This window comes from Gopherus flavomarginatus, chromosome 4, assembly GCF_025201925.1.
Source record: "Gopherus flavomarginatus isolate rGopFla2 chromosome 4, rGopFla2.mat.asm, whole genome shotgun sequence".
Lineage (NCBI taxonomy): Eukaryota > Metazoa > Chordata > Testudines > Testudinidae > Gopherus > Gopherus flavomarginatus.
Window position 1 is genome coordinate 15,717,024 of NC_066620.1, and position 26,960 is coordinate 15,743,983.

Sequence of the window (26,960 nt, forward strand, 5' to 3'; positions counted from 1 at the left end):
ATTACTGGAATGTTCAATGTCAAATTGGCCATATCTGAAACACTATATTACATTAAAATTATATTGTTAAATAGTTTTTTTAATTTTCCTTTGAAGCACATACAAGATTGCTAGGTAGAAAAAATAGACACGCCGAGTTGTTGATGTTTAGTTTATCACTTTCCAAATGTAAGAGGCATTCAGTCATATCTATTGAACGTTCCTTTAATTATTTTGATGATTCATTTAATTATTATCTATAGTTTCTGTCTATTGGAATAAAAAGTTTAAAAATAGATTCAGATTACTCGAGACAGAGTCTCTGTGGCTCTTTCTTGATTTTAGAGAAATACAAAAAGACTCTTGCATATTAAGAAGAAATTCATTGCTGAGTTTATACATAACACCATTAGCCAAACAACTCCCAAAGCAGACCAAACATCTCAAAGTTTTCAAAAGGTTTTTTTTATAGTTAAATACAATTTATACTGTACCTGGTTCTTTCTTGTCATAGTACTGATAGATCCCAATGTCTTCATCTACATAATCAAGTAGAAATATTATTAAATCCTGATTGTGCGTCACTTGAAAAAATGTAGCATATGAAATGAAATTGAATCACTTTTAAAAAAATGCCTCCTGGTGACTGGCAATGTTACCACTACTGGCCTGTAAATTGCAACTATATATATATTTATTTAATACTTGTGCACTTTAGGAAGCTCCTCATCCCATGGTAAAAAGCTCCCATTTCTAGCTATTTGGTGCTCTAAGATATTAGACTTTAAAGAGATACTATTTTACTATAAATTGGCCCAAGACTCACTCTGTCTCATCTTGGCCTCGGGAGAGATTTTGGGGGAAATTCCTCAATTGGGGAAGAAGGTGGAAGGCATTTCTTTGGCTGGCTGACTTTAAAATAAAATAGCAGCTTCTTGAAGCTATTCAGAGGTTTGGAATGTTAGAATAAAATCTGAGGGAGATGGGTTAGTGGGCAACAGGTCAAAGCCGCATGATATATTCATGTATCATATGGCTCTGCAATTTATCACACAGCTACCATTTCCAGAGATGGGATTTTATACACAGTATTTATAATAAACAAAAGCAATGTGAGGTTGGAATCCATTATAAAGAAATCTGAAAATAATGAACTGTTATTTAAAGATCTGGTTTCTCCCAAAAAACAGTCTAACAGTTCACGTTTCTGAAATGTTTAACAGTTTATAACATGCTTTTAATTACAATTATCATAATTAATTATTTTATTTAGGCTGCCAGGCTTTTATGGACAGTCTGGCTATTGATTAAACATTTTATCTAGTTGTCATTACAGCAGGCTTGTTCTCATATGGGACACTGGGATATTGAGTCAATATTTGATTAATAATATTTTTGTATAGTCTTTAGTGTTACTGGAATGCACTTTGCTACAACTGTCATAGGGACTAGATGTCAAATGAATGTGGTTTTGGTATCATACATTTCAAAACCACTGGTTTGTTGAGCGTTGGATTTTAGTACTTGTAAAGCTAGAAGTAATAAAGGGTTTTTTCCACTTGGATGGTAATTACTCATGTATCTCTAATTACTTTGAAAACTGGAACGATAGTTAAATAAGATAAATGTATCTTAAGTATACCAGTTCTCCATTCAAAATTTTCAGAGCATGAGCAATATAGTATTGTTACATATTAAGTACATATTATAATATTTCTGCAATCAGCTGGAATGTATGAATGAATATCAATAAACTAGTCATTACAGTGAAACCTATAGTAAAAGCAGCACACGGCTTCTTAAAAGGAAACATGAATTAAACAATATATAATCTTAATAATTTTTCATTATTGACAAGGATAGACCACATTATACCATACTACTTCTATATAATTTATTTTCCCCAAGCATAAAAATAAACTTCAACTTCACATGAGTATTCAGAATTTGATATCAATTCAATATTCATTGACAGGTTTTGTTATTCTGTTTTAGGAAAAGGTTGGAATTTGGTCACAGTTGATTTACCTCCAACATGTAAGGTATTCTTCAAAGACCACAGGTGCATCTCAGTCAGGCAGAAAGACATCTGATGGCAGATGGAAACTCAGTCCTACCAAAGGAAGGAAAGAAACAACATGTGCAAATTAATTACCTTCTACCACCAGTGAAACTGAAAGTCCCTTGGCAACTAAGTGGCAAAAGAGCCTGCCATTGGAGATATTCTGAAAGCAGAATTACACAATAATCACACATACAGTACTGCTCGTTTCTGCTCCTATGAATGATGCTGAGACAAAAAAAATAGTCCTTTCTGTTATACTAAATGTACTATGTTGCTATATGTATATATGGGTTGTATTTTAATTCTAAGTAGGCATTATAATAGGATCAGAAACAGTCTTTAAGGGCCTGAAATATACTATTTTGAATAATTGTAATTGCCTCTCACTAAAAGTTGGCATATTCAACAACAGCAAAGTCAGTGACACATGAGAATGAATTTGAGACAATAAGGTTGTTTGGATTTTTGTTGCTTTATATTTAGAGCCAAATTTACAACCAGGCTCTATCTTTGTCCTTGAAGCTGTTTACATACAATATTACCACATATGCGTGTGTCAAAGTAATAACCATGCAAGCAAAATGAGAGGCTGTTTTTTAAAGTTTGACCCCGGAATATTAGAATATACTTTTAGGGTTTGACCCTGCAAGCCCTGCACATAGGGGACATTCAGTGAAGTCAAGAGAGAGTTTTGAACAGGAGAGCCTTGCAGGCACTAGTAATTAATGTGAAATACCTAAAGTGATGGCTTTCCTAGATCAGAAACATAGGGAGATTATATTAAATTATTACTAACACACAAGGACAATGGGTGTCAATCAGATAAAATGTATGAGGTGAATGTTATGTAACATGATTGCAATTCTGTTTTTTTGTTTCTTTAGAAGTGTTGTCTCTCCATATTCACAGTTGTGAGAATGAGTCCCCTTCTGTCCCCTCGCTCCTCCCATGCCACTGAGCATAACGAACCTTCTGGAAAGTAGTTTCCATTGGACCTGTGTAACCAACCTCTTGTGGCACCAAATATTCCTAGCTGAGGTTACAAACAAGACTCTGTGCCCCAACTGCCTCTGCCCAATGGTTGCATCAAAGTAGGACTCTGCGAAATAGAGGAAGGAGGGCATTTAACATGAATATGCAGAGGCAACACTCCTGAAGAACCATAGTTTGTATGCTACTGGCCAGAACCATTTTTTTCATTTTAGAGATAGGCTCTCATTTTCCCACTGTGGGAGTCTAAATAGTACTACCCCCACAGAAAGATGGGCTGAGGAGTTCTAACTGGAACTGCCCTCCCAAAACAAGCATCTGACATAAATGTCAATCAAAAGAGTTGTATGATGAAAATATTTAGACTCATCATGGATGTCACCTTAGTTCTGATAAAGATTGCTGAGATAATTTCACCCTAGCTAACATATAATATCTCAGTGCACAGCTTAATCCACTTAAACACTGCTGAGTAGAAAAGCATTACTTTTACACTGATCCCCAAAACTACAAAAAATCTTGCTGACTTCCTAAACCCTTTAGTCCTATCCAAGAACAAGTTCAAAACACATGACATCTAGTGAATGGAATATAGTTTCCCCTGGGTGAGAATAAGGTTTTGGCAAGAACACCAGGAGATTGCTGGAACATGGGCATCGCTTTTGGAATAAGTATGGGATGAGGACATAGGACAACACTGTCCATGTGGAAGACAGTGAAAGGAGGCTAGCCACTAAATTCTGTAATGCTCTTGTTCTTCTTACAGATGTAACTCACAAATGGAAGAAAAACAAGTCCTCAACAATCAGAAGGTTAAGGTCCTTGATAGAACGTGTTCTCTGACTGATGGGAAGACATTAATTAACCACTTTTTTTCAGAAATTTTGTGAGGGGGGTTTGATTGAAAAGAATCTGCCACTCACAGATAATATATACTGAGCTGGCATGTAGAAGCACCTTGACAGAGGAAAGAGGCTGAAAGACTTAGGCACAATGAATAATCTAATATATGGACACAGAACCTGGAGATGGTGTCACCATCTGTTTATAGAGAAAATCTTTTCTACTTCTGAGAATAGTATTTCAATGTAAATGGATTTCTGGACTGCCCCAAAAAAACTCCTGCCCTTCAACAGGGCACACTAGATCACAAAAAATTAATGTCTTGTGACCCAAGCTAAGCAACTCAGCAACTGTGGATTAGGATGCACAACACCATCTTTCTGAGATAGCAGGTCCAATTATACCAGTAGGAGAAAAAAAATTCTCATAAGACATTTGTTAATGGACTATGTGATTTAAACCCATTGAGGATCTCACTGTACAATATTGCTTCACCATTATTATTAGGAGAGCACCTCAGCTGTATAACTGATATACTTTGACGTCTTACGACTTCAGGTTGCTTTCATTTTATTTCTTGGAAGGCAAAATATCCATTGAAATTTGCTAGACTCCTTTTCTTGGTTACAAAAAGTCTACATACTTCAAACCTGGTGGTCTGGTTTCTAAAGTATTCTCTCGGGCTAGTCTTACATTTTTATTCTAGCAGTCAACTTCTTCCAAGCTTGCAGGTTCACTGTCACTCACAAATTAAGCTCATTCTTCATCGCAAACTTCAAAGTCACCATTCACTTAATCGGATTATGATGAAGAGTGAGTAGAAAACATCTGCTAAACATGGCATCCCCCAAGCTGATTAAAACTTCTCCAAGTATGAGAGCCAACAGAGACGTTAACAGTTATGGTAATTCTTGGAACAAAATTCTTGCTTTTTCATCTAATTATTACCATTATATTTTTGGTTTTAGTCTGTTTATGAGCCAAGCCCTGAGCATCAGAGAGACAGAAAGGAAGAGAGGAGCAAAACGGAAGTGCTGGATTAAGCACTAAAAGAATGCTTTCAAGTGTCTTTTTCCCTTGAGTGTCAGAGAGGAAGAGACAGAAAGGGGCTTTGCACTCAGCACCAAATAATAACTTTTGGATACTTTTCCTATTTTTAAACATTTTCACTCCACTATTGAAAAAAAAAAGTTGTGTAGGAAAATGATCAAACTGAAGCAGCACAATCAAAGTTATTTTAGTCCTCAACTGAAAAATGATGGATTGACTATCCAGGGGAGTGATGTCCTCTGTTTATTCACAGGAGTAAAAGATGGATCCTGACAACATATCCAAGCCTGATCTGGAGGTACCACATATAGGCATGAGGGGTAATTCAGTTTATAGACCCATTCTATGTTTGGCCTTTATGCCCTGACTATCAACAAGAAGGCCAATCAGTGCCAGCTATGGAGATGGCTTGTTTTGGTGAAGTGATCCCCAGTTCACTGGAAAAAACTTTTAAACCATCCCCTAACCTGAGACGTCTTCTGTTTAATTATATTTTACTCCAGACTGTATGAATGGAAGACTTATGTCCCTAAAATAAAACATGATACACTCCATGTATTAATATTCACTATTATGGAATTATTCTTCTCTGGTAGGAAACATATTTGAATGAACTCAATCCAGGCACAACAATCAAATTATAGCATCTCAATATCTAACTACCTGATTTGTTGCAATTTTCTTAACTCTTTTTTTAAAAATGATGTGCAAAGTTTAAACCTTTCTTTAACTGCATCAATTAGGCTCTGCTCCTGCAAAGACGTACGCACATGCTTCAAGCATATAAGATGTCCCATTGAGCTAAATGAAATTACTCATCTGCTTGAATTTAAGCAAATAAATCTTTGCAGGATTTGTAAAGACAAGTGCAGGTTACCTTTTACGTATGCCCTTTTCTTGCTTCTGGTTTGTAAGTTTTGTGACCTTAATTTTTTCCTCATTTGATTTCTTCATTGACTTAAAGCTCTCCTTAAACTTGCAAAGTTCTGGTTTTAAAAAGTGAACATTTGTATCTTTTTTATATAAAGATAGTTGGGATATATCTGTATATATAAATACATATACACATTTTTGCTGTGATGTTTATCCAATTATACATTAGCTAAGGCTTTTTCCAAAGTACTAAAGCGAGCTCTATTTTAGCAAAATATCACAATTTTTTTTTAACTTTAGCAAAATTAATTACGTGAGTGAATAAGGAAATGGCTATCATCTTTATAAGCTTCTGGACAGAATATCTCCTACAGCTCAGTTTTGTTTTTTACTACTTTTTCCATGTGGGCATCAGAATTATTTCCCTGTAATCACTAGAATTCATTCTCATTTTCATTGTCAAAGCTATAACTGATCAGATATCAGGTGTTCAACCAATGAGGTAAGCCAGAAAACCACTCTACACCTCATTCTGTGTTTCTGAGATGCAATATCTGGAGCAACAGTGATCAGTCTCTTTTTCTTCTACTTCATGACCAATTTCTCCTTCACCAAGGAGAGTAATTCCTTGCAGCACAGTGATATTAGGAAATGTAATAGTCAACTCTGTGAGATAAAGTTTGGATCCAATCAGAAACACTAGTAAGAAGGTATGTACTGTAGCTTTGATGAGCAGACAAATATATTTCATTGTGCAAAATATGCAAAAAACATTTTAAAAAGCTGGAAAACAGGAAGGTTTGTATTTTTAAAGTAATCTCTTTTTATTTTATTTTACTGTAACTTGATCAACTAGCTTAAACAACAAATAGTTATCCAGCGCAAACAAGTAGAACTCTTTGAGCTCAATCCTGCTCCCATAGCAATTAATGGAAAAATATACATTGACATTTATGGGAGCAGGATCATTCCCTTTCTAACTGTTCACATGGATGTCATGTCTTGGGGAAAATATTTGACCTGAGTGCTATACAATGGCAGGCATTTAGAAACAAAATAAAAATGTAGATAATCTGATTGTTTGGTTTTTTTTTAAACCTTCATTAGGAATCAGTTTGTAATCTGGTTGAGTACAAAAATAATCCAGATTCTTAATTCTCCCTTATAGTTTATTCCACCAAACTGCTAATATCTGAGTGATTTAAGGAAACTACTCTATAACCTAGGGTGACCAGATCACCACACTAAAATATCAGGACACACTGGGGCGCCATCAGCCCTGCCCACAGTCCACTCCTGCTCCTCCCAGGCTCTGCCCCCACTCTGCCCCAGGTACTGCCCTCTCTTCACTCGCCCCCTCCCTCAACCGTGCCCTTCCTCATCCCCAGGCCTGCTGCTGGCTTGCTGTGTCCCTCCTCAGTCCCCCACTCACCACTTGCCTCCCCACCCATTCACCTGCTTGCCACTCGCCTCTTTACCCCCCCGCCCGCCACTCACCCCTACAATGCTGACTTCCCCTCTGCCGGGTGAGTGCTCGCCCCCCCCTGCCTCTTCCCGCCCCTCACCGCCCTTGCCCTGCCCCCATTCCACCCCCTTCCACAATTCCCCGCCCCTGCCCTGCCTCTTCTCCGTCTCCTCCCCTGAGAACGCCATGTCCCTGCTCCTCCTCCCTCCCTCCTGGAAAGTGCTAAGTGCTGCCAAACAGCTGTTAGGCGGCAGGAAGCACTGGAGGGGGGAAGGAGCGAGGATGTGGCATGCTAGAGGGAAGAGGGGAGAAGGAGGTGAGGAGGGGGGAACTTGGCTGCAATTTTTCCCCATGGGTGCTCCAGCCCCGGAGCACCTATGGGGTCAGCGCCCCCCTCCTGCTCGCCTCCTTACCAGAATATTGGGACAAATGGCATCTCGATCGTACATTGATCGGGATGCAGGACAAAGGGTTAAATATCAGGACAGTCCTGATTTTATTGGGACATCTGGTGACCCTACTATTATCTCTCAAATTTCATAGGCATGTCAATATTTTTCATGTAGGCATTCCCACTTCCATCTGCTTACCATGGCTGGATACAGGAGAGCCGACAAGGAAAATAAGAACTTAGCTGTCTTTTGTTTGTCTAAGGGCTAGATCCTGCAAATGGAGCTATGTGAGCAGACCCCTACATCTCGGCACAACACCACTGAAGTCAGTGGCAATCTGAGCGGGTGGAGGGATTTGCTTGACTCAGTCTATTTGTAAGAGCTTCCTCTAAATTTAGATCCAGAATTGAAATTGAACTTTCCCAAATGCAAGAGGTATTTGTGATTTGGTTCATTGCAGAAATATGCCCAAGTCACACAGTTCTTATTTGGATTTAAATTCGGGGCTTGTGGGGGCAGAGGTGGTTTTCTGGTTCATCTCCGTATCTAATAATCCCTTACCTGGATTTTACAGATAACAATTTACACCTCCTAGGAATAGGGTTGCCAACTTTCTAATTGCACAAAACTGAACACACATGCCCCACCTCGCCCGCTCCCCAAGGCCCTGCCCCTGCTCCACCCCTTATCTAAAGACCCCTCCGCTGCTCACTCTCCCCCACCCTCACTCACTTTCACTGGGATGGGACAGGGGGTTGGGGTGTGGGAGGGGGTGAGGGCTCCGGCTGGAGATGTGGGCTCTGGAGTGGGGCTGGGGATGAGGAGTTTGAGGTGCAGGAGGGGACTCCGAGCTGGTGCAGGAAGCTGAGGTATGAGGTGCAGGCTCCAGGAATGGGCTCAGGGCAGAGATAGTGGGTTGGGGTGTAGGAGGGGGTGCAGGCTCTGAGAGAGAGTTAGGGTGCAGGCGGGGGTTCTGACCTGGGGCAGGGGATTAGGGTGTGGGTGTGGGTGCAGAATCTGGGAGGCAGTTAGGGTGCGGAAGGGGGTTCTGACCTCAGGCAGGGGGTTCAGGGTGGGGGCTCTAGCCAGGCAGCGCTTACCTCAGGTGGCTCCCAGTTGGTGGTGCAGCGGGGTTAAAGCAGGCTCTGTGCCTGCCCTGGCTCCGTGCTGCTCCTGGAAGCGGCCGGCATGTTCAGCCCCTAGGCAGAGGTGCAGCCAGGCAGCTCTGTGCGGTGTGCACTGCCCGTGCCCACAGGTGTCGCCCCCACAGCTCCCACTGGCCGTTGTTCCAGGCCAATGGGAGCTGTGGAGCACTCCCTGATCGCCCCTGCGCCTAGGGACCAGACAAGCTGGCCACTTCAGTGGAGCTTCACAGAACCAGGGCAGGCATGGAGCCTGTCTTAGCCCTGCTGCACAGTCAACTGGACAGTGCTGACCAAAGCCGAAAGGGTCCCTTTTCGACTGAGTGTTCTGGTCAAAAAACAGATGCCTGGCAACCCTACCTAGGAACTCTAGCAAAGAACAAACTTGAGAATGAACAACTGAAGTTTGGTTGCTGTGGGAATCATAACTCTGACATTCTGATATCTGCATGTTTAAATTCTCAGCTTTAAGGTGGCATTAGAAAGCTGTATGTATGTGTTTAAATAGAAGTTTGACATTGCATAATAAATAACATTCAGGGCCTGGTTCTCATTTTCACTATGTCCCTTTATGCCACTATGGCAGGGTAAAGGGCTTTAAATGGAGTAGAAATTACATTATATTTATCCCCCCCCCACACACACACACACACCTCTTTACGCAAAATCCCCTTTATACTGTCAGAGAAATGTAAAGAGGCTTTAGTACAAAAGGGGAATTAGGACCTCCATTTATAAATGCAATCCTCAATTTCAGGAAGTGGTAATCCATACATGTTCTTATAAACCAACTCAATTCAAAATCTGACCTATTTTAAAATATTAGTTTCAGACTTTTTTCTGAAGAAAAAGGTAATATGCAGATGGGTGTACAGCACACAGTATACACTGTAATGAAATACACACTGAAGCTCTTATTGTAAGAAAAGGCTGAATAATCATTGAAGAGAAATACATTATCTGATACCCCAAGAATTCTGGCATGAAAATCATACATTGTAAATTTATTTCCATGTGCCGTGAAGTTGTTTCATGCTCCTCTTGAATTAATTCTTCATGGTTTTTATTATTGTTTTAGAAATCTGAAACTAAGTCCTGTTCTTTGTAATTACAAATAGTTAAGTTATATTTACTGTTTTAAATGTTAATATATTTCAGTGTTTAACTGTAACAAAATTATATAGCTCCTTAAAAATATCAAAATTACTACATAAATCTCATTCTAATCTAAAGTTCAGCTATAAATCAGAACACACATTTACACCCCAAGTGATAGTAATTAAAAGCACATTTTAAATACATATCTTTCATTTAATATAGCTGCTGCTCATCTATCTCACCTGGAGTCCTGATCCTGCAACTAGTTCTGTGTGGATGGGTCCAATGGGGATCCATGTGGGCCAAAAGTGCCACCTATGCAGAGCCAACAGCAGGATCAGAACCTTAAACAGTATCCGTAAAAATAAATACAAAATTCAGAAATTCATTTTTATTTGACTGTTGAGTATCAGGATTCCAGAAATCATTATTCTGAACAGTTTGGTTGCTTAGCTGTGTGTTGTAGAGAGTCCTGAAGCACATGGTGAAGAACTATTTGTTGCGGATCAGCTATACTTGACTTCTTGGATTAGCAGTCTCTTGAAAAAAATGTCAACAACTTGTCAGTTCACTCCTCTTCAAATATTTGCAGGGAAGAGATGTTCTAAAATACACTTGTATGAACACTCTATATTTCTAGATGTTGATGGACAAGTATTTGTGTTTATTATACATGGGTATCTCCATTTTATGCAATATTACATTAACTACAACCTGATTCACTCACAGTATTGGCACCCCTATTTTGGTATAGGGAATTTTTTTTAGTAAAATACTTACACTGGTCCAAGCCCTGGCGTAGACACAGTTATACTGGCATAATTCCCTTTCCCATATTGAAATAGTTATATCAATATAAAGTGCCCACTGCAACCTTTATGTGTGTTGGGTCTTTGTCTAGTTTGCTAGAAGAAAAGGAGCATTGCCCTTTTAACGGTTCCCTTGCAACATGGGGGCAGAAGGGAGAAAGCTTACAGGGATGGACAGGAAGGGTAGGATGCAGCTGGGGCCAGGTCAAGGTCACTGCATTGCCCTTCCTGCTAACAGAAAGAGTGGGAGAGGTATTTATAACCCATGCAGCCACGAAAGGCCCTCTTTCCCATGATCAGGATGGAAGAACCCACCCATATCTGTATTTGGAATAGGACCGGGTTCCCTTTAGACCTTCTGTGGGCATCACACTAGTTGCCCCTTTTCCCTGGTGGGGACTGAAGGAATTTTTCCCTCCCTGCCAGACTGGCCAAGGGTTTTTCATCTTCCCTACAGCTGTTCTGGTCTGGTGGGGTGCAGTAGGCAGGTTAGGTTACCATGTCACAACTTATACGTAATAGTTGTGGCAAATGTTCAGTGCAGGTACGTAGTATGGAAGGCATACGTTATTGGATACATGTGATTGGAAAAGGATTTGAAGGAACACATCCCCTATGGGAACTTAGTAAGTGGGGCTGGAGGCTCCTTATGTCTCATCAGCAGGGAGCCAAACCCCTTCTTTTCCTGGTCCCCTTTAAGGGAGCTGAGGAAAGGGGCTTGGGGCTCCTACATCTGGATGAGAGACAGCCATCTCCTCCCTGCACTGTACAATTTATTGCCAGATACTTCCAGGTATTATACATGAATAAAGTTGTGGCCTAATTAATCCACATTCATGGCTTTCTGTCTTTCTTCCAGCATGGTCGGACAAAGAAACTTTATACCAATGCAACTGCCCACACTAGGAGGGCTTTACCCTTTAACAATAATGGTATAGTGAGACGGGGCAAGGGCCAGATGGCTATAGTAAAGTAGTAAGGAACAGGTACGTTATCCCCAGGCTAAACAAATCCCTGGTACCATGGTAACCAAATGGCAGTTGCTCCAGGTTAATCAAGACACCTGGGGCCAATTAAGATCCTTCTAGAAAGCAGTGGAGATAGCTAGATTGATTGGGACACCTGAAGCAGATCAAGGGCTGGCTGGAACTAGCTAAAAGCCTCCCAGTTAGTCAGTGAGGTGTGTGTGTGTGTGTCAGGAGCTGTATGAGGGAGCTGTGCTGCTGGAGGAATAAAGCAGTACAAATCCATATCAGGTGCAAGGAAGGAGGCCCTGAGGTAACAACGAAGGAGATATTGAGTAGGGGCTGCTGTGGGGAAGTGGCCCAGGGAATTGTACATGTCCTATTTCCAAAAAGTCAGCTACCACAGCAGCTACTATTAGGGTCCCTGGGCTGGAGCCTGGAGTAGAGGGGTGGGCCCGGGCTCCCCCCTGATTAATCACTGAGACTGGGAGACAACAGAGACTGTGTGAGGGAGGATTGCTTCTCCTCACCTCCCTTGCTGGCTTATGATGAAAATGGCTCAGTAAGCTGTGACCCTTGCCTCTAGAGAGAGAAGGGCTATGTGGAGGGTCAGTGAGCCTCTGAGGCTAGCGAAATCCACCGGGAAACATGGGACCCATGGAGACAAGCACAGAGCTTTGTCACACTAGTTAAAGCAACACAACTTGCGTATGTAGACAAACCCTTAATTACCATCAGACTTTTAATTTATAATAATTTCTGCTCCATTCTTTCTGCGCATGCTCAAATCCTTTAATGTCCTTAGTCGGGCACACTGAAGTCAACAAGACTACAATGTGAAAATGGCATGATTTGGCCCTTTAAAAGTAAAAACATACAGAAGTGTGTGTGTTTTTGGCACAGATTTGGTGTATCTGCCTTAAAGGCATCTATTTTATTTTGACTCACTTGCTTCACTTATGTTTTGTTGCTTCACTTTCCTTCTGAATCAAGCCAACAGTTTCACATCTGTGTGCTTATATTTTAGACACCTAAAGCCACATTTAGGCACCTAAATAAAAGTGACCTGATTTTTAGAGGTACTTAAGCCAACGGACGCTGTCGGTGCTCAGTACTTCTGAATATCAGGCCTCATATTTAGTTATCTAAAAATGGCTTTGTGCCCAAGATCTGAACAGCACCTCTCATGCTTATACAAATTCCCTAATTTTGACACAAAAAAAATATAAATTATTTTTTGGCAGAGATGGGCATAGCTCTAGTGCGATGAGGAGGAAATACATTAAAAATAAACAAGTGCTTCTACAATAAATATAAATGAACACTGGCGAAAAAGATGTAGTTTAATGAGCACAGTACAGGTAAATTTATCAGGTTCATTTAAATATCAATCAGTCTGTCTAGGCACTTACATTGCCGTCATCATCAAGGTATTTGAGTGCCTGTAATAACCTTAGTCCCAGATCTGGACCTTAGCGTCCAAAATATGGGGGTTAGCATGAAAACCTCCAAGCTTAGTTACCAGCTTGGACCTGGTACTTGCTGCCACCACCCAAAAAATTAGAGTGTTTTGGGGCACTCTGGTCCCTCTGAAAAACCTTCCCTGGGGACCCCAAGACCCAAATCCCTTGAGTCTCACAACAAAGGGAAATAATCCTTTTTCCCTTCCCCCCCTCCAGGTGCTCCTGGAGAGATACACAGACACAAGCTCTGTGAATCCAAACAGAGTGAATCTCCCTCTCTGTTCCCAATCCTGGAAACAAAAAGTACTTTCCTCTTCACCCAGAGGGAATGCAAAATCAGGCTAGCCACTTCAACACACACAGATCTCCCCTGATTTCTTCCTCCCACCAATTCCCTGGTGAGTACAGACTCAATTTCCCTGAAGTAAAGAAAAACTCCAACAGGTCTTAAAAGAAAGCTTTATATAAAAAGAAAGAAAAATAAGTACAAATGTTCTCTCTGTATTAAGATGATACACACAGGGTCAATTGCTTAAAAGAATATTGAATAAACAGCCTTATTCCAAAAGAATACAAATCAAAGCACTCCAGCACTTATATTCATGCAAATACCAAAGAAAAGAAAACCATAGAACTTACTATCTGATCTCTTTGTCCTTACACTTAGAAACAGAAGACTAGAAAGTAGAGCTACTTCTCCAAAGCTCAGAGAAGCAGGCAGGCAGACAAAGACAAAAAAAACTCAATTCCCTCCACCCAAAGTTGAAAAAATCCGGTTTCCTGATTGGTCCTCTGGTCAGGTGCTTCAGGTGAAAGAGACATTAACCCTTAGCTATCTGTTTATGACACGCCCCCCAAATTGCAGACAGTGGGGAAGCTCACTGGCGGCGATTTCCTTCTAGAACTTGAAAATAAACAGATTAATACAACACATACACCTTTACATATACTCCTAAGTATATAACTAACAGACTTCTACATTTTAAGAACACTTTTTAACTACTGAATTCTGGGAAACTCTCACGGGAGAGTGCATCAGCTACTTTGTTAGAAGCTCCTGTGATGTGTTGAATTTCAAAATCAAAATCTTGGAGAGCTAAACTCCAACGAAGAAGTTTTTTGTTGTTCCCCTTGGCAGTATGAAGCCACTTTAGTGCAGCATGGTCAGTTTGTAGTTGGAACCGCCGTCCCCACACATATGGGCGTAGCTTTTCCAGGGCGTACACAATGGCATAGCATTCCTTTTCACTGACTGACCAGTGACTTTCCCTCTCAGACAGTTTCTTGCTGAGAAACACGACAGGATGGAAGTTGTGATCTGTTGCTTCCTGCATGAGCACTGCTCCTATACCACGCTCAGATGCATCTGTGGTTACTAGGAATGGCTTGTCAAAATTCGGGGCCCTGAGCACAGGGTCAGACATGAGCGTTGCCTTAAGTTGGGTAAAGGCCTTTTGACACTCATCAGTCCACTTAACTGCATTTGGCTGGGTCTTTTTGGTCAGGTCGGTCAGTGGGGCAGCGATTTGGCTGTAGTGTGGTACAAATCGCCTGTAGTATCCGGCCAAGCCTAAGAAGGATTGGACCTGTTTCTTTGACCTTGGGACAGGCCACTTTTGGATAGCATCCACCTTGGCCTGTAGGGGGTTTATGGTTCCTCGACCCACCTGGTGCCCCAGGTAAGTCACTCTGTTTTGGCCTATTTGACACTTTTTGGCCTTAACAGTTAGTCCTGCCTGCCTGATGCGCTCAAAGACCTTTTCCAGGTGTAGTAGGTGTTCGGGCCAGGAGTCTGAAAAAATGGCCACATCATCGAGGTAGGCAACTGCAAATTCTCCCAGTCCAGCTAGTAGACCATCTACCAGCCTTTGGAAGGTGGCGGGTGCATTTCGAAGGCCGAAAGGAAGGACATTGAATTCATACACCCCCGCATGGGTGACGAATGCTGACCTCTCCTTGGCAGGTTCATCTAGCGGTACTTGCCAGTACCCCTTGGTTAAGTCTATTGTAGAGATGAACTGGGCACGTCCCAACTTCTCCAATAGCTCATCGGTACGTGGCATTGGATAGTTGTCCGGACGAGTTACAGCATTTAGCTTACGGTAGTCCACGCAAAAGCGTATTTCCCCATCTGGTTTGGGCACCAGAACCACTGGAGATGCCCAGGCACTGGTAGATGGGCGGATTATACCCATTTGTAGCATGTTCTGGATCTCCCGTTCTATAGCAGCTTGGGCATGAGGAGACACTCGGTAGGGTGGGGTTCTGATTGGGTGAGCATTACCTGTATCAATGGAGTGGTATGCCCATTCAGTCCGTCCTGGGGTGGCTGAGAACAATGGGGCGAAGCTGGTGCACAGCTCCTTGATTTGCTGCCGCTGCAGACGTTCCAGGGTGGTGGAGAGGTTCACCTCTTCCACGCTACCGTCTTTTTTTCCGTCGTAGTAGACACCGTCAGGCCACTCAGCATCATCTCCCTGGACTGTAAACTGACAAACCTGTAAGTCTCTGGAATAGAAAGGCTTGAGAGAATTAACATGGTACACTTTAGGCTTTAGTGAGGAATTGGGAAATGCTATGAGGTAGTTTACAGCTCCCAGGCGCTCTTGGACCGTGAAGGGCCCTTCCCATGATGCTTCCATCTTATGGACCTGTTGCGCCTTCAAGACCATAACCTGGTCTCCTACCTTGAAGGACCGATCTCTGGCATGTCTGTCATACCAGGCCTTTTGCTCTTGTTGAGCATTCTTTAGGTTCTCTTTAGCAAGGGCTAAAGAGTGTTGGAGGGTGCTTTGTAGGTTGCTTACAAAGTCCAGAATGTTAGTTCCTGGAGAAGGCATAAACCCCTCCCATTGCTGCTTCACCAACTGTAATGGCCCCTTAACCTCGTGACCATACACAAGTTCAAATGGTGAAAACCCTAAACTGGGATGTGGTACAGCCCTGTAGGCAAACAGCAACTGCTGCAACACTAGGTCCCAATTATTGGAGAATTCGTTGATGAATTTCCGTATCATGGCCCCCAAAGTTCCATTGAACCTTTCCACCAGGCCATTGGTTTGATGGTGGTATGGGGTGGCAACCAAGTGATTCACCCCATGAGTTTCCCACAGTTTTTCCATGGTCCCTGCCAGGAAATTAGACCCTGAATCTGTAAGGATGTCGCAGGGCCAACCTACCCTGGCAAAGATGTCTGTTAGGGCCAGGCACACAGTGTTAGCCCTGGTGTTGCCTAGAGCTACTGCTTCCGGCCATCGGGTAGCAAAGTCCACTAAAGTCAGTACGTACTGCTTTCCTCTGGGCGTCTTTTTTGGGAAAGGGCCCAGAATATCCACAGCTACTCGCTGAAATGGGACCTCAATTATGGGGAGTGGCTGGAGAGGGGCCTTGACCTGGTCTTGAGGCTTACCCACTCTTTGGCATACCTCACAAGACCGGACATACTTGGCAACATCCTTGCCCATCCCCTCCCAGTGGAAGGACTTCCCCAACCGGTCCTTGGTTCTGTTCACCCCAGCATGGCCACTGGGATGATCATGGGCTAAGCTTAAGAGCTTCCCCCGGTACTTAGTTGGAACCACCAACTGTTTTTGCGGCTGCCATTCTTCCCGGTGTCCACCAGAAAGAATTTCCTTGTATAAAAGTCCTTGGTCTATAACAAACCGGGATCGATTAGAAGAGCTGAGAGGCGGTGGGGTGCTCCGTGCCGCCGCCCAAGCTTTCTGAAGGCTGTCATCTGCTTCCTGCTCAGTCTGGAACTGTTCCCTTGAGGCTGGGGTCACCAGTTCTTCCTCAGACTGTGGACTTGGGCTTGGTCCCTCTGGAAGCGATGTAGGTGATGGGGTTGTTTCCGTTACTGGTGAACCGCTCTCCGCTGGTGCACCTGAGGGTATTTCAGGCTCTGGCTGAGCCTTTTGGGTATGGCTGTCTGTTGCTTCTGCCAGTTTTGGCTCGCTGGCGCCCTCTGGCGTTGAGTTTGAAGATGTAGTTGCACTTGCTGGTGTTGGTTGCTGTTCCAGTTCCGGGCCTGGGACTGGAGATGCTGTGGCTGTTTCAGTGGTAGGCATGGAATCCGGGTCCTTTACCTCTGTCTGGGTCTCTGGTAACACAGACGGGGCCTCTGTGGACGGTTCAGGAACAGGAATGGGTCTGGAAGCTTGCCTGGTTTGGCTACGTGTAACCATTCCCACTCTCTTGGCCCGCCTCACCTGGTTGGCCAAGTCTTCCCCCAGTAGCATGGGGATAGGATAATTGTCATAGACTGCAAAAGTCCACATTCCTGACCAGCCTTTGTACTGGACAGGCAGTTGAGCTGTAGGCAAGTCTACAGCTTGTGACATGAAGGGGTAAATTGTAACTTTGGCCTTTGGGTTGATGAATTTGGGGTCAACGAAGGATTGGTGGATAGCTGACACTTGTGCCCCCGTGTCTCTCCACGCAGTAACCTTCTTTCCGCCCACTCTCAAATTTTCCCTTCGCTCCAAGGGTATTTGAGAGGCATCCGGGCCTGGGGATCTTGGGTGTGATGGTGGTGTAATGAATTGCACTCGCATGGTGTTCTTGGGACACTTGGCCTTGATATGTCCCAGTTCATTACACTTAAAGCATCTTCCATCTGATGGGTCACTGGGCCGAGGTGAGTTACTGGAGACTGGTGAGGTTGAAGGGTAGGGTATCTGTGTCTTTACTTGGGTGGTATGTGGGGTCTTTGGCTGTCCTCGGTTGTAGGGTTTATGGTCTGTGTGCCCCCTGGGGTAATCGTTCCCCTTGACAGTAGCTTTTTTGCTTTCTGCCAGTTCCATCCATTTGGCTCCAATCTCCCCCGCCTCAGCGATATTCTTGGGGTTTCCATCTTGTATGTACCGTGTGATGTCTTCAGGAACACCATCCAAGAACTGTTGCATTTGTATGAGGAGGTTTAGTTCTTCCAAGGTTTGAATGTTGTTTCCTGTTAGCCAGGCCTCATAGTTTTTTGCAATGTAGTAGGCGTGTTTGGGAAATGACTCCTCTGGTTTCCACTTTTGGTTTCTGAAACGCCGACGGGCATGATCTGGGGTTATCCCCATCCTGTATCTGGCCTTGGTTAGAAAAAGTTTATAGTCATTCATTTGGTGCTTAGGCATTTCAGCTGCCACCTCTGCTAAAGGTCCACTGAGCTGTGACCTCAATTCTACCATGTACTGGTCTTCGGGAATCTTGTACCCAAGACAAGCTCTTTCAAAATTTTCCAAGAAGGCCTCGGTGTCATCACCTGCCTTGTAGGTGGGAAATTTCCTGGGCTGTGGAGCAATATTTGGCGCCGGGTTGTTAGGGTTGGCTGGCACAGGCAGCCCAGCTTTTGCCAACTCCAGTTCATGTTTTCTCTGTTTTTCCTTCTCTTCATTCTCTTTTTGTTGTTTTTCCATTTCTCGGTGGTGGTTTTCCATTTCTCGGCGGTGGGCCACCTCTTCTTCTTCTAGTTTTCTTTTGTGTGCTGCCTCTTGGGCTGCCTGTTCTCTTTGGAAGGCTGCCTCTTTGATCTGTTCTTCTCTTTCTTTCATCTCCATCTCTTTTTGTTTTATTTCCAGTTGTCGCCTGTGTTGAGCTTCTTTGATTTGTTCTTCAGCGCCAATTTTTGCCTTAGAAGTCATGGTTCTTGTTTTCTTGTGTTGGGGTGCCCTCCGGTGTTTATCTTCTGAACTGCAGGTTCTGTTGCCTCCTGGAGTCTGCCTAGCAACAGTGCTTTTTTCCTTTTCTCTCTCTAGCTAATGTTCAATGAAGGGAAACCAGAAAAACCACTTTATTTGCATGCCTATAAGTGCTGGTCTTGCCTCCTAATGGGAGGGCTATTGCATGACAAAAGACCCTTAACAGGTTCTGAATGGCTTCTCGCTTAACATGCAAGCCACAAACTGCCAGAGAGAGCAGAAAAAAAAATTCTCTCTGGTTCCCTTTTAAAACCAACTGCTTCTCTCTGCTAAAAAGCCCTTAGCAGAGAAAAGAAAAATATAATATTCCTACTGGCTTCTGGATTCTAGTCCCACCAGCTGCACACCATGTAATAACCTTAGTCCCAGATCTGGACCTTAGCGTCCAAAATATGGGGGTTAGCATGAAAACCTCCAAGCTTAGTTACCAGCTTGGACCTGGTACTTGCTGCCACCACCCAAAAAATTAGAGTGTTTTGGGGCACTCTGGTCCCTCTGAAAAACCTTCCCTGGGGACCCCAAGACCCAAATCCCTTGAGTCTCACAACAAAGGGAAATAATCCTTTTTCCCTTCCCCCCCTCCAGGTGCTCCTGGAGAGATACACAGACACAAGCTCTGTGAATCCAAACAGAGTAAATCTCCCTCTCTGTTCCCAATCCTGGAAACAAAAAGTACTTTCCTCTTCACCCAGAGGGAATGCAAAATCAGGCTAGCCACTTCAACACACACAGATCTCCCCTGATTTCTTCCTCCCACCAATTCCCTGGTGAGTACAGACTCAATTTCCCTGAAGTAAAGAAAAACTCCAACAGGTCTTAAAAGAAAGCTTTATATAAAAGAAAGAAAAATAAGTACAGATGTTCTCTCTGTATTAAGATGATACACACAGGGTCAATTGCTTAAAAGAATATTGAATAAACAGCCTTATTCCAAAAGAATACAAATCAAAGCACTCCAGCACTTATATTCATGCAAATACCAAAGAAAAGAAAACCATAGAACTTACTATCTGATCTCTTTGTCCTTACACTTAGAAACAGAAGACTAGAAAGTAGAGCTACTTCTCCAAAGCTCAGAGAAGCAGGCAGGCAGACAAAGACAAAAAAAACTCAATTCCCTCCACCCAAAGTTGAAAAAATCCGGTTTCCTGATTGGTCCTCTGGTCAGGTGCTTCAGGTGAAAGAGACATTAACCCTTAGCTATCTGTTTATGACAGTGCCTCACAGACATTCATGAATTTATCCTTAAAACACGCCCTTGAGGTAAGGAAGTAACATTGTTCCCATTTGACAGATAAGGACTGAGGCACAGAAAGTACTAGCTTGCCTAAGGCTAGACAGCTATATATTGTGGTCAATTCAGAAACCGAATCCAGATCTCATGAGTTCCAGCCCACTGCCTAACCCAGAAAGTTATCTTTCACACCTTCATGCACACTTTTACTAAATATTATTGATACACTCTTGTGAAAGGCAACTATTGACTAACTTACAAGATAACAGGATTAAAGATAACTAAACCGAATGAATTTAAGGTAATGCTATTTGGTAGAGACATTCAGTTTATGAATCAGTCATACCTCTGACAACATTAATGAAGCCCAGCACTCATTGTTCAATTGATACTGCAGGCAAGTGTTACAATCTGTAGCAACTGTCTGACAGAGTGGGTGTGAAAAGTTAAAAGCTCACCAAAGATAGATATAATTGACCTGGGTTTTGACTTCATAGAGTGAAAAGTTCATATACGCTTTTAGTAAAGACCCTTAGGTCCTGATAACAGATAAGTAATTCACACTGTAGATAACCAGTGTTGACACATGACATAGAGTAATTGTAGAAATACTAAATGCCAAATTGTTTTATGCTATATTTTTAGACATCGAATGTTTCAAAGTTTTTCAAAACTTAAAGTTAATAGATCTTACTTTTCACAGAAATGATTTCTCACTGCAAAGCCCTGAGAGAAGGCAATACATCTTTCTGGTTTTTAAAATGAGAAAAGATGAGCATCAAGAAATTATTCTAACACAAACTAAAAATATTTAAATAATACTCACAGAATCATGGAAATATGGGGTTGGAAGAGACCTTGAAAGGTCATCCAATCCATCCCACTGTGCTGAGGCAGAACTAAATATGACGAGATCATCCCTGACAGATGTTTGTCTAACCTGCTCTTAAAAACCTCCAGTGACAGGGATTCCACAACCTCCCTTGATAACCTGTTCCAGTACTTGACTATAATGGTGAGTCATTTAACATCCTTTCAGTAGGGTTGGGATACCAGACACTGATTCCAAACGGCCTTGGTTTGCTGGTCCTTCTCAATGCAGTATAGGTGGTCAGCCTGAAATGTGAAGTGTGGGAACAAACCCACTTGACAGGGCTCGACATTCTCCCCATTTACTATCCCAACTGGGGAGTATGCTCGGCTCAGTGTGTTGTCCGCCTGTTGTTCTACAAAATTGGATCCGAATCTGGGACCTCCACATCAGGTTAGGACAGGGCCTTGCACTGCTGGGTGGGTTCTGATGAGTGGGATGTCCCCTCAGCTGGATCAGGGATCTCTCCCACACCTGCAAGGGTCACAGGCTCAGGCAGATCTATAGCTGGCAGTAAAGAGGCCTTGCAGTCTGAAAGGGGTCCGACAATCTCCTTTACCAACTCCCCAAAATAGCTCCAGTCTCAGCTGCTAATAACAGGGTAGGTGAGTGTCAGGGCCAGGCCCACAATCAGGGACTTCATATGCTCCCCTACTGTTAGAGTCATCTGAACGTGGGGATACAATTTCATATCCCCATGCACACACTGTAACAGGATATGCCCCAAGTTGACCCCGGGACCTCTATATAAATCCATGGTACACCCACATCTTTGTCACCCCATCTCAAAAAGATATATTGGAATTAGAAAAGGTTCAGAAAAGGGAAACAAAAATTATTAGGGGTATGGAACAGCTTCCGTATGAGGAGAGATTAATAAGACTGGGACTTTTCAGACTGGAAAAGAGACGGCTATGGGGAGATATGATTGAGGTCTATAAAATCATGACTGGTGTAGAGAAAGTAATTAAGGAAGTGTTGTTTACTACTTCTCATAACACAAGGATGAGGGATCACTCAATGAATTTAATAGCAAATTTAAAACAAACATACGGAAGTATTTCTTCACATAACGCACAGTCAACCTGTGGAACTCCTTGCCAGAGGATATTGTGAAGGCCAAGACCATAACAGGTCAAAAAAGAACTAGATAAATTCATGGAGGATAGGTCTATCAATGGCTATTAGCCAGGATGGGCAGGAACGGTGTTCCTAGCCTCTGGTTGCCAGAAGCTGAGAATGAGCAACAGGGGATGGATCACTTGATGACTACCTGTTCTGTTCATTCCCTCTGGGGCACCTGGCACTGGATACTGTCAGAAGACAGGATACTGGGCTAGATGGACCTTTGGTCTGACCCAGTAGGGCCATTCTTATGTTCTTATGGGTTAGGAACCACAGAGCTTCACATGAGGGTCTGGGCACACTTTGAGTCCATAAACCCCATCACTTCTATCCCATTCACTCATACCTGGATGGTTAACTGTGCTGAGTTGTGTTGTGGAGCTCATGCCCCCCGGGTAAAGATCTTCCCAAAGCTATACTCCATGTAGGGGTAATCTCTGGACCAGTGCCTGGGATGGCCACATGTGAAACATCCGTCTGGGTCTTGTCTGTTACAACTGGTCCTGACTCAGGGTATTGAGGTGGTCTCTTCCCAATGAGATCTGCCAAGTTTAGGCTCCAGTGACGTTCCTTTCTTAACCTCCGGTGGATCAGAGGTTTTCAGACTGGGGTGCGAGTCAATGGCTCCAGACCTGTGGGCAGGATGACCCTGGGGCCTCTCAGTCCTCAGGCCCTCTAGAGTCCAGATGAGAGGGGAGCTGGTTTAAGCCGCTCAAGATACTGGCTTCCATGGGCTGCTTCCTCTTTTGGTAGCATGGGGCTCTTGGTCACCATAGGTCTCTGGTGGTGCCATTATGGGGGTCTTCGTGGCCATGTAATTTTCAACTAGCTGAATGGTATTCACCATGGTTTCCGGATGATGCTGTAATACCCATTCCTTTCTCCCAAGGAGTAGTATCTGGGTGAACTGTTCCAGAAGGACCAGCCTGGCTACCTGAGCTCCAGTCTCCGTGTCTGGTTTGAGCCGTTTCCATCATGAGTCTTGTAGTTTCTGGGCAACCAAGTGAGGTCTTGCCCACGGTGGGTACTGCTCCCTATTAAAGCATTGCTGGAATGTCTCTTCCGAGATGCCTAAGACATTGAGAATGGTTGCTTTGACACGCTTATATTCTTGAGCTGCAGCAGGGTCTAAAGAATGATACATGGCTTGCACTACCCTGGTTAAGTATGAGAACAGCACCACAGCCTAGTCTTGGGGCCATGAGGATGCTATTGCCACCTGCTCAAAGGTTTGAAGGAAGGCCTAGCGATCATATTCAGGTCCCAATTTGGTGAGTCTGATGGGGAACGGGTCATAGCTGGGGTGCGGTCTGCTGGCTCTGCTGGAACGGGTGGCCATAATATTGTGACCACATTTTGGATCAGCTGCTGCTGATTAAGCCGTCTGCTGAAACACTTGCTGCTGCTGCGGCTGCTTCTTGTGTGTTTTGTTTGGCCAACCATTTTAGCAGCTGTTCTAGCTCCATTCAGCCAGAGGGGGTTGAGGTTGGTGGTTGCGTAAGGGTTTTTTGGTGTGTTTTTTTCCCCTCCCAATTCCCTTATTCCAGGACTAGGGCATCTGCCCACATACTCCACCAAAGCTGGTCTTGGAGGGCCAGGTGGCTTAGTAGTTGGAGCGCCGGGTTTCTGGCCCCTTGCTTGGTCGAGGTTGTGATGCTGTATGGAATCTGGGGGACATTTTAGGATATTATAAATACTAATATTGTAAAACTGCAAGGAATCTGTCAGATATGCCATGTAAGACATCAGTGAAAATGTAATGATTTTCCAGATATGAGGATCTTGTTTATATGTTTGTATCACTTTTGTACTATGAGTTATAGATATGTATGGTATATCTGTATTTCCAAAGTTGTGCTGTGTTTCTGGGTGACGTGCCCCCAGATAGATTGGCATCAATACTAGGCCTGCTTGATGACCTATCAAGGGACATCAACTGTACAATGAACCCATTGCAAGGGTTATGACTCAGGCTTATTACTCAGCAAGATATGCAGAGGCTGCTATGGACAGAACTCTAAAGCTTCCATGCCATGTGCTGGGCAGCTTGTGTTTGGAACAAAGGAGGCACAGGCTGCGTGGCAAAAAACTATAAAAGGCAGCTGCATCTTCTCCATTTTGTCTTCAATCCTGCTTCTTACCTCTGGAGTGACTTTTCTACAAACTGAAGCTCTGAACAAAGGACTGAATGACACATCCAAGCTATGGATGTGTTCCAGACAGGGTCACTACAAGGACGTTTCGCGCCCGAGGCGAAACTTCCACCTTGCGCCCTCCCTTGACCCCGAGCCCCCGCCCTGAGGCACCCTGCGGCAGCTCCCCCCTCCACTCTGAGGCACCCCCCCTGTGGCAGCTCCCCACCTTCCGCCTGGAGGCCCCCACCCAGCCCCAGCTCACCCCTGCTCTGCCTCCACCCCGAGCACACCGTCGCTGCTTCACTTCTCCCACCTCCCAGGCTTGCGGCAACTAAGCTGATTGATGCCGCAAGCCCGGGAGGCAGGAGAAGTGAAGCAGCCATAGCGTGCTCGGGGTGGAGGCGTGGGAGGGGTGAGCTGGGACGGCGAGTTCCCCTGCGTGCCACCCCTCCCACTTCCTGCAGGCGGCCCTCCCCAGGCTCCCCTGGCCCAGCTCCCTCCGTCTAAATGCCAACAGCGACCGGGGAGGCCGAAGATCCAGCCACCGTGGTTGCTGCCGAAGAAAATGCCGCCCCCAAAATCCTAGCGCCCTAGGTGACTGCCTAGGTCACCTAAATGGTTGCACCGGCCCTGGTTCCAGAGGGACTTTCAAGGCAGCAAACTCACCAATGCTGCTAAGGACCTGATATATGGACTCTGAAGTCTTTGTATGTATGTAACTCTCTTCTTGTCCTTTCTTTTTTCAATAAACCTTTAGTTTTAGGCACTAAAGGATTGTCTCACAGCATGGGATTTTGGGTAAAATCCAACCTAATATTGACCTGGCAATGTGGCTGGTGGGGTTCAGAACATTTTGCATAGTGAGAATAGTTGTTTAAATAACTTAGGTGCTGATTGGGAGCCAGCAAAAAGGGGGCTGTGTGATTTCTTTTTTTTTTTACTTCTTGATAACCAGTGTTGCACGTAACTTCCAGTTAATCCAAGAAGACTTGTATCTAGTTGTCTTCAATATAATATAAAAAACCCCTACGTCTATGTGTCAGACTTCCTTTTAACCAAGATTTGATTGCAAACACAAACAACAAGCTTTTCTTCCTTTGTACTCCTTTCTGATCTTCAAACAGGTTACTATGAAAAGGACTTACAATTTTTCTATTTTAAGACATATTCATCTCTACCATTACAGTGGAGGAAGACAGAAAAATAGAAATGTTCATATTACAATAATTAATTCCAGATTGTAATGCTACCGTGTAGGTTTATGTTGTTTTTGCACAGATACGCAGGAGGAAAAAGGACTTTGAAGAAAAACTGCACTAGTTCAAACATTTTATAATCACAGTTTTAACAGCTGAGCAGAGGACCACATACAAAATTAAAGGCAGAGAGATTTAAATACTGTACCATTGTCTGGTTTGCTTTTGCCAGAGAGGAGTAAAGTGAGGCAAGTCTTGTCTATAAGAAGAGTTCCTGCTCGAGCAGGGATGCCTTATAAATAGGATGACCAGATAGCAACTGTGAAAAAACAGGACAGGGGGTGGGGGGATAATAGATAACTATATAAGAAAAAGTCCCAAAAAACAGGACTGTCCCTTTAAAAACAGGACATCTGGTCACCCTGCTTATAAACAATGAAAATGAAACAAGTCATGTCCAAAGTGTGCTGCGACAGCCATGTGAACAGCAAGTTTCAGAAAAGTGGCTCAAGCCAAAACTGGACATTTTCGATGGTAACAAGCCAAAGCTTAAGAAATCCATTCACTAACAAGCAACCAGAAAACTTCCCTGGTGAAAGTGATTGAGGGGAGTGGGTATTTATCCATTGATTTTCTCAGAATACAAGCTTTTATTTGGAACAGAGTTATGTTTCTAGCCCTCATGGTTGCAACGATAGCCTTCTGAATGTGACCCAGTGCAGTTCTGTCTTCCTGAGTCTAAAGACAAGCAACCTGAAACGGTTGTGAACACTCTAAGGCACAAATCCTGGGAACGGCCTGAGTAGTCAAGCTATTCTATAGGAAGTTTTAGGGCTACAGGGCCATGATCAGATACTATGGGGATGAGTGTAGTGTAAGAACCTATATGGAATAGGAGGAAGAAAGTGTCTCACTTAGCCAATTCTTTAGCTACTTCTCAAGTGCCAAGTAGCCACTTGTGCCTTACTATGAGGAATGAGACAGGAAGAAAGAGCTAATAAATCAAATTGCAGCACACCCACCAAATCCCCCAGATCTTGCAGAGATGTGAACAGTCCCTAGGCAGTCTTCCCAGATCCTGTCCCACCCATTTGCAGGAAAACTACACTGTTGTGAGCAAGTTTTGTCCCTAAAAGAGATGTCTGTTATGTCTAGAACTTCTGAATGTCTTTAACGTTCTTCCCTCCCATCTGTACAGACACTGGAGAAGGCTGCAAGCAGGATAACTCTTCTAGATAGTGACCTGCCGGATGACTTGAGAAATGATAAAGACCTGAGAATACTGGTACATAAAAGTCACAATAAGAAACAACATCAGTTGAAATGAGGGAAACCGATGTTGTAAATGACATGAATAAACATGATAAAGAGACTGGCCATATGATGGACAGAAAGAGAGGGAGAACGAAGCAGAAAAATGTGATGGATGAAGAAAAGGTATGTATGTGTGACAGATATAGACTAGACAGACCAAAGCCCTCCTAATGTGTACCCGCTTGACCTGCAAACCAAATATTTACACCTCTGCCCTATGGGAAGAAAGAGGAAAGGCAGGCGGGGTCAGCAGTGCAGAGGGTT

General features: G+C 43.5%; 1 protein-coding gene across 8 annotated transcripts in view; it reads right to left on the reverse strand.

Annotated features, from left to right (window-relative positions):
• WDPCP (WD repeat containing planar cell polarity effector) overlaps positions 1-26,960 on the reverse strand; it is a 248,216-nt gene that overhangs the window by 164,502 nt on the left and 56,754 nt on the right. For all 8 annotated transcript variants that reach the window (XM_050952082.1, XM_050952075.1, XM_050952079.1 and 5 more), the window contains 2 exons: positions 2,008-2,092; positions 474-518 (listed from right to left, as the gene is read on the reverse strand). In XM_050952082.1, coding sequence (XP_050808039.1) covers positions 474-518; positions 2,008-2,068 — 106 coding nt within the window. In that variant the 5' untranslated portion in view covers positions 2,069-2,092. The remainder of the gene's footprint in view (positions 1-473; positions 519-2,007; positions 2,093-26,960) is intronic.